At 38.4% G+C, this 8,486-nt stretch overlaps 1 protein-coding gene across 1 annotated transcript in view; it reads left to right on the top strand.

Annotated features, from left to right (window-relative positions):
• Nucleotides 1-8,486, top strand: part of LOC107707854 (MTSS1-like protein) — a 61,321-nt gene that overhangs the window by 49,027 nt on the left and 3,808 nt on the right. The window contains exons 7-12 of the mRNA XM_016511957.1: nt 1,140-1,148; nt 1,920-2,077; nt 2,964-3,071; nt 3,174-3,271; nt 6,490-6,670; nt 7,545-7,721. Of these exons, the coding sequence (XP_016367443.1) occupies nt 1,140-1,148; nt 1,920-2,077; nt 2,964-3,071; nt 3,174-3,271; nt 6,490-6,670; nt 7,545-7,721 (731 nt within the window). The remainder of the gene's footprint in view (nt 1-1,139; nt 1,149-1,919; nt 2,078-2,963; nt 3,072-3,173; nt 3,272-6,489; nt 6,671-7,544; nt 7,722-8,486) is intronic.

Below are 8,486 nucleotides of genomic sequence, written 5' to 3'. Positions count from 1 at the left end.
AAAAATCATTAGGATATTAAGTAAAGATCATGTTCCATGAAACTATTTTGTCAATTTCCTACCGTAAATATATCAAAACGTACGTTTTGATTAGTAATATGCATTGCTAAGTACTTCATTTGGACAACTTTATAGGAGATTTTCTCAGTATTTAGATTTTTTTTGCACCCTCAGATTCCAGATTTTCAAATAGTTGTTTCTCGGCCAAATATTACCCTATCCTAACAAGCCATACATCAATGGAAAGCGTATTTAACCAACTGTCAGATGATGTATAAATCTCAATAAATAAAAAAAAAAGACCCTTATGACTGGTTTTGTGGTCCAGTGTCACATATGCTAGTATACAAGTGTTTTAATGTCAGTGAAAGTAATGGATCAATATTACATAACATTGTCGTATTACAAAGCAGAAATGTGTTGGGGATAAGTCAAGGACATTTCCTCAAGGTCAAAACTGGCTGTTTTATTTGACGTTTAGAACAATCTGCTGTTCGTATGCCATCAGTGTTGAATGCGTTTTAGTGGCTCTCATGGTCGGCAATGGATGGTTGAATCTCGGAAGTGTTGTTAAAGCTGCATAGACTGTTGAGTGCACAATGTGCTTGGTGAAATTACTGATCCCTTCATATGAGGCAAACAATCCTCTGCAACGTAAGCAACCCCCTCTGCTGGCTGAAGCGCAGAAGTGCAACTCTCACCTCATTTGCTAAGCAGTTCATGTTCATATCCCAGCAGCCAATAATTCCTGTTTTTGAAGATAGGATGACAATCCTGTTTGTTACTAGGAATACTCCAGTGTTTAAAGGAAAAGCTGCCTATTTATTTTGTTAAGTCAGGCATCTTGTTCCTTATAAGACCATTCAGTTTGATAAGATTATATATTTGATTTTATTTTGGGTCCATTGCGCATTAAATCGTACATTTTCAGCTGATTTTTGAATTTGGTTTTGTTCAGGTTTGCTGTGGTGGTTTGGCTTTTCTGAAACAATTTGGCCATGAAATGAGCTGAATTGCTTTCTAATACTAACCCTAACACAGTGCTCTCCCTCCTCTGTTTCTCTGTATCTCTCTATTCTTTACTCTCTCTTGGATTCCCCCCACATTGTGTTCTCTCTCTTTTTTATCTACTCTCATAGAGCTACAGGGTAAGTATGTTTTTTTTTTCACGCCAATCTGTGGCTCACTTTGATTCTTCTCACTCGTCACTCTGCATGGCCCTTTAACCCGGCCTCAACCTGAAAAAGACCCAAACACGTCTGCAGACAGTTCTGTGGTCATCGGATTTAACCCCCACATGACATTTTGGCTTGACAGCTTACAACGAGTGATTTAAGATCACAGCCTTTCTCTTTTCTCACATTATAACACCTGAGGGTTTGCTTTGTGCATGATTTTGCTGATGCCGTCCCAGCATGCATGCTGCTTGTATTCCTGGAAGCAGTTCTACTGCGGATAGCTGACTTTGCTTCAATCCTCAGCAAAGGTCACGACCATTTCTAACAATCTAGTCTGCATGAGTTAACCTTTAAACTTCCTCTGGGAGGTTCCATGTGTTTCATTAAGAGTAGAAGATGTTCGACCGCAGAGTTCAGAGTCGTCTGTCTACGTTTGTTGTGTAGGTGCTAGTCGGAATAGTTTGTTTTGTCCTGTGTTCACATTATGTCCATATTGTTGGAGGCTGGAAGAGAGAATGATTCTCATCTAATGCAGTATCTTCTCTTGTGTTCTGCCTCCTTTCATTATTTTCACTTTTTTTTCTTCTGATTGTCCTTTGTAATCTTCTAATTCTTCCATTTGACCTTCTGTTTTGTCTCATTCTTTGGGCATTTTTTTCCATTCTGTCCATTCTCCACCTTATTTCATCCCTCTGCCTTTTCCCCCTTCTTTTCTGTTATGCTCTCTGTCGCCCCCTTTAGGCCGGGGGGACCTTCAGCCACAGCTGGACAGCGCAATGCAGGATGTGAATGACATGTACCTGCTGATGGAGGAGACAGAGAAGCAGGCGGTGCGGCGTGCTCTAGTGGAGGAGAGAGGACGCTTTTGTACCTTCATCAGCTTCCTGCAGCCTGTAGTGGTACAGCCCACCTCATTCAACATCACTTATGTGAACTGTACAGCTGCTCAGCCCTTACACATTACTCTGTAACAAGGACACCAGTTAAAGTGTAGATTAAGTCTCTTATTTTAGATTAGATTAGATTCAACTTTATTGTCACTGTGCAGAGTACAAGTACAGAGCCAATGAAATGCAGTTATGCCCAGCAAGGCTGCATTTATTTGATCAAAAACACAGCAAAAACAGCAACATTGTGAAATATCATTCAAATTTAAAATAACTGTTTGTATTTCTATTAATATATTTTATTTGTGACCCTGGACCACAAAACCAGTGAGATATATGATATACATATAAATAAGCTTTCCATTGATGTGTGGTTTGTTAGGATAGGACAATATTTGGCCAAGATACAACTATCATGTTCTTCATGGATTTGACCCATACAATGTATTGTTGGCTATTGTTACAAATATACCCCTTCTACTTATGACTGGTTTTGTGGTCCAGGGTCACATTTAATAATAACAATTTATTCAAACATTTGTTCAACAATTTGATGCTCAAGAAACATTTCTTATTATCATGTATGTATATATATTCTCTGATGAATAGAAAGTTCCATTTTTTTATTTTAATTTTTTTGAACGGTAGTGTATGCTGGACACTTTATGCAGTTCATTCACTCTCCAATCCAGATTTATGTTTTTAAAAGTAAAGAGGAAATGTTTCATCAAAATTTTGTTCGTCATACTGTATATGGTAGTGGCAATGAGGAACCTGTCTTAAGATTTAAAGCAAAAAGTATGCTCTTAGAATATGTTACTGTCTGACATTTAAATGGCATTATGTGATGTTAAAATCTGATCTATGAACTTGTGGTTTTGTCCTCGTGTGTTGTTAGAATGGAGAGATTGCCATGTTGGGAGAGATCACTCATCTCCAGGCCATTATTGATGACCTCACCGTGTTAACCTCAGAGCCCCACAAACTGCCCCCAGCCAGTGAGCAGGTGCACATCCTTTTATGTACTCCAGTCACCATGTATGTACAGTGCTTTGCAGAAAAAAGGCCATTAACACTAAGACTGCCTCTCTCTGTCTCTTTCTTTCAGGTAATAAAAGACCTTAAGGGTTCAGATTACTCTTGGTCCTACCAGACTCCCCCCTCTTCTCCCAGCAGCTCCGGCTCCAGGAAAAGCAGCATGTGCAGGTGAGAGTGAGAGTGATAAAGAAATAGAGACATTATGCTGCCAGTAATGTTAGCACACTTATCAAATCTTTATTTCTGGTTATTAGCCTTTTTTCTGCTGGATAGATTTGTTGCTTGTGCTGTGTACTATGTTGCTTGACTTTTCTTTGTTGTAATTGCTTTGAACATTGCTGTTTGTTGCAAAATGACAATACAATTTAGTACAAAATATAATTTGCCAAATGGCAGCTCGTACTTGTAACTAACTGCCCTGTTGGAAAATAAAGCTTATGCTGTGTCTTAGGACATGGTAGCTGGTATTTTATTGGTTTAAGCTGGTCTGAGTTAGTCATAAGCTGGTCTAAACTTGTAGACCATTTTGGATCGGAAAACAAACCATATACCAGTTGGTCATACCATGATAAATGGATAGTTTGCCGAAAGATGAACAATTCTGTCATCCATTACTCACCCTCATGTCATTTTAAACCTATTAGTCTTTAAGCCTATTTCCACCGCAGGAACTTTCCCCAGGAACTGGGGACTTTGGGGCGGTAATCGGTGTGTTTCCACCGCAGGAACCAGGATCTAAATGAAGTTCCGGGTAAAAATTTGCCCCTCAGAAAGTCCCTGCTCACGAGGTAGTACTTTATCAAAGGTCCGGAACTTTTGGGGGTGGGACTTGGGCACTGAACATGCTGATTGGTTGAGTTCACGCAGCATTTGGATTGGTTGACTCTACGCCGCATTGTATTTCAACCACCATTTTTAAAAGTCTGTTGCGGTGTGGCGTTGGTGCAGTGCCGAGGATGAAATCCAGCGGGAACTGGAAACGGTGACAAAACAATTATGATTGTCCGTCGCTATGTATGACGCAATCGTTGTTCGACATTAGCGCCCCCTTCTGGACTGGGAGGAGCAGTCACGTACAGTCCTACTACATCACCAGACTATTTGCCTAATCTTCACGGTACTTTAGGCTGCGATGGAAACACAGACAGCAACAGGTCTGGGGGAAAAAAAGTTCCTGGGACAAATTGTTCCAGAGCTTTTCATTCATCTTCGAACCACAATGAAATCTGAGTGATTTTTGTTCCTCCATTGAAAGTCCATTCCACCAAAACTATAATGCTTCAAAAAGTTTATAAAAAACATCATAAAAGTAATCCATATGAATCAAGCACTTAAATCCAAGTCTTCCGAATGATCGCTTTTTGATGAACAGATTTAATATAGCCTTTTATTCACATATAAACATTGATCAGCACACATGCATAGAGAACATCAAATGTGCTTGCGTGACGATCGCTTTATGAACTTTTTGAAGTGTCAAAGTTTTTGTGGAATGGACTTCAAAAGAGACAGAAATCTTATGGGTTTAGAAGGACATGAGAGTGAGTAAATGATAACAGATTTGTAATTTTTGAGAGCAACTAAGCCTTTAAGGGGATGCCAGTGCCAATGGCCATCTTGCATAAACCAAATAACTACTTAGAAACTAGCTACTAGCTGTTGTTTTTCCAGCCAGGTTATATTTTGTGAGTGTGTGTATATTTTGAATGCAAGTGTGTGTGTGTGTACAGGGAAAGAGGGGGCTGCTAATGCTACTGCTGCGCTACACAATCTCACTGTATGTTGACATCAACCCCGACAACATATTAGAGACAGAGCACTGCGGTCATGAAAATGTTGTTTTGTATTCTGTAAGAGCCTTGCTTTCAACAGGCACAGTTTAATGCTTATTGATTCATGTTATTCATCCATTGATTCCTTTTGATGAAGTCAAGGATGAAACATAGCAATTACCTACAATTATAATTAACACAAGTAGACTAAAGTAGCTTGTTTAATATGATGTTATTACTTTTATAATTGACTAGCAGTTAGTTGTGTCTGATTAATGTAACTTCAGTGCTTTGCTCTCTTAAATTAATATTCCAGGTTAAAAACCATTTAAGAACCTCAACAACAGAATCTGTCTAATATTCCTGTGCTGTTTTTAACCCGGAATATGAAGTAATTGCTTCAAAACAAATTGAAAGCATTTTAAGATCACTTTTACATAGCCAGTCCCTCTAGAGTTTTTGATTAGACCATTAGTATTTTGCTTTGGCTCCAGGGCCAATTAAAGCTTCCTTTTTTAATAGTGTCATTTAGTACCTGTTTGTCCGCCTCGCATGGAGTCATGGGGGTTGCTTCAAGTGCGTTGGCTGCGCAAGGCCGACACATCTGAACACAACCTTCAATCTCCATACTAGGCCCCCTGTGTCACACCTGTCAAACTTTGTCTTACATATGTTCTCCCTCTGCCCCCCACTCTGCCCTCCATCCTTACCCATCAACCTCATAACTGCTTGAGACCTTTGTTTGTCCATCTCTTTTTTACTGACAAATTTAAGGGGGTCTGAATACTTTCCGTACCCACTGTATATATATATAGAATGTTTAAAGCGTAAAAAACACACCACAAAATAATGCAGTAGATATGAAAACAACCAGCAGATGACAAAAAAAAAACTATGGAAAAAAAGTGCTAAACTATACTGAGAAAAAAATGGCACATAACTTTTAGGAATACTACAAATCTTTACTTGTTTTTTGATTATGTGTTTCATTGCGTTTCACAACATTAAAAATCTATTTGTACATGTAATAATTAAAATACACTATCCTTCAAAATTTTAAGGTCAGTAAGATTTTTTAATGTCTTTGAAAGTTAAAGTTTTGTATGCTCTCAAACTATGCATTTGATCAAAAATACAGTAAAACAGTAATATTATGAAATGTTAATAAAATTTAAAATAAGTTTTCAATTTTAATATATTTTAAACTGTTATTTATTCCAGCCATTACTCCAGTCTTAAATGTCACATGATCCTTCGGAAATAATTCTAATATGCATATTTGGTGTTAAAGATATTTTTTTCAATGCTGAATATAGCTTTTTTGTGTAAAATGTGACTTTTTTTCATTTTTATTTTTGTAAAGAACAGCATTTATTTGAAACTTTTTTGTAACAATTTAATCAATTGAATGCATCCATGCTGAGCATTCACTTATTATAACAAACTAACAAAAAAGAAAATAAATAAATGAATACATTTTACTGACTCCAAACTCTTCTCTCACTCTTGTCCTCTCCAACGGACATTCACTTGGCAACACTACATTTTCCAAGCTGAAGGTGTTGAAGTCATTTGGTTAAAACTGTTATTAATTTAAAATGTGATTTTTCTATTTATGATGTGTCCATTTATTGCAAGCAGTACCAAAAAAAAAAACCTTTACGAAGACCCTCTAAATGTTTCCCTGCTGATACCCCATCTTTTATGGTCTTTCTTACAGAAGTCATCAAGTTCAGCGTCCTCGGATGCATCTGAGACCTGCCAGTCAGTTAGTGAGTGTAGCTCTCCAACCACAGTAAGTATCAAGTACTCTGTCCATAAGACATACATGTGCTGAAACTGTCAGTGATGGATTGTTTTGGCTTGTCAGTGTTTTGGATTGTCTGTGGGACCCGTGAGGGTTGTGCTGCTGATTGGCAGGTTGGGGTCTTCTCTGTCTCTCTTGCCGGTTTCGTCTTTGTGCTGTCATCAGATCTGATCTTTCCTGCCACTCTCAGCATGTATCTGCAAGGCCACACACACAAAGGCTCCCATGCCCATGAGTAAAGGGAAGGGGGTCTCTTGCTACTCTGACGGTCTCGGTCTTATCTCTCCATTCCGCAGTTTGGCTCGTCCTTCACTACCTTCCGCCCTGCTCTCTATCACACTCCTGGCTCCATCAGGCCTTTCTCTGTCATACTTCCTGCGTCCCCACCCTATAACCGCTCCCCTGGATCCAACACACCCTCTCCCACATCCAAGGTTCCTTGCTGGAAGGTTTGTCTCCATTGGCAATTCTCATTGCAGTTTTGTTTATTTCCTCTTCTTTTTGCGTGTGTTGAATATGTGCCTCCTGAATAACACTTACTGACAGTGATTTTGATTTGATTTCATTCTGCTTAACCTCATTCATTACCTCATTTTGCTTTTTAACACACACCTTTTCTGTTGGCTGCATGATGCTGGTTTCAAATCTCTGGCTGTGAGATCTGCTAAACCGAGCAGACCACGGAAGGTACCTATCAGTTTATTCAAACACTGAGATTGGGTTTTCTCTAAAACACATAAGAAAGTATCTGTTGAAAGGACACTCAAACTGCTGGATCGTGGGCCAGTCTTCTCTCTCGCCCCTGAGACCGTTGCATCTATTGCTGTAGACTGAACTGAATTAACAGAGTCTACTTCCTCAGGACTGGTCCAAGGTAGGTTCCGGTGAGCAGCCGCTAGCCAGCACACTTCAGAGGAGGAAGGAGCCTCTGGATAGGCTGCGGGAGGCAGAAACCTCTCCTCAGTCACAGGGGTATTCTGGAATGCATTCGGAAGACCCCCAGAGGCCAAGGATGACCCCGGCCACTATCGCTGCCAAGGTAACTTTCACCGTATATTAAACATTCATCATTTGGTGTGGCTAAGACAAAATGTACCCGTTTGCTTAAGGCTGTTTCTGCAAATATGGGCTGCTCTGGCCTTGAGTACTTAATAATGCAGTGTTTTGTTTTGTTTTTTTGTTTTAAGTGTGATTTCTATACTTGGATAAGCCTTGAAAACTAATAAATTCTTAGATATTTCCAAAGGATTTATATATATATATATATATATATATCTAAAATATTTTATCAGGTAGAAATTTCTATTTTCTATTTCTAACTCTGCAATCACAAACAACTAAAAAAGTCATGCAGATCTAATAGAAATAGAAATTCTAAGTGCTGAATAACACTTCTGGAATTATAATATTTAATTTAAATTATTTAGTTTAATTGTTTTAATACATTTCCACTACTATTTTCTTTAAATTAAGAAGTTTGAAAATGAGCAGCTTTGTTAATACAGCTAAAGTCTCTTAAAATGCACTTCACACTCTCACTAGCTTATACAGTATGTGACCCTGGACCACAAAACCAGTCTTAAGTCGCTAGGGTATATTTGTAGCAATAGTCAAAAATACATTGTATGGGTCAAAATTATTGACTAAGAACTTAATTTGGACAACTTTAAAGGCGATTTTCTCAAATTCCAGATTTTAAAATAGTTGTATCTCAGCCAAATGTTGTCATATCCTAACAAACCATACATTCAGCTTTCAGATGATGTATAAATCTCAATTTCGAAAAATTGACCCTTATGACTGG

The sequence above is a fragment of the Sinocyclocheilus rhinocerous genome, unplaced genomic scaffold (genome assembly GCF_001515625.1).
Source record: "Sinocyclocheilus rhinocerous isolate Xijiao unplaced genomic scaffold, SAMN03320098_v1.1 scaffold2340, whole genome shotgun sequence".
Lineage (NCBI taxonomy): Eukaryota > Metazoa > Chordata > Actinopteri > Cypriniformes > Cyprinidae > Sinocyclocheilus > Sinocyclocheilus rhinocerous.
This window is presented reverse-complemented; position numbering and strand designations above follow the sequence as displayed.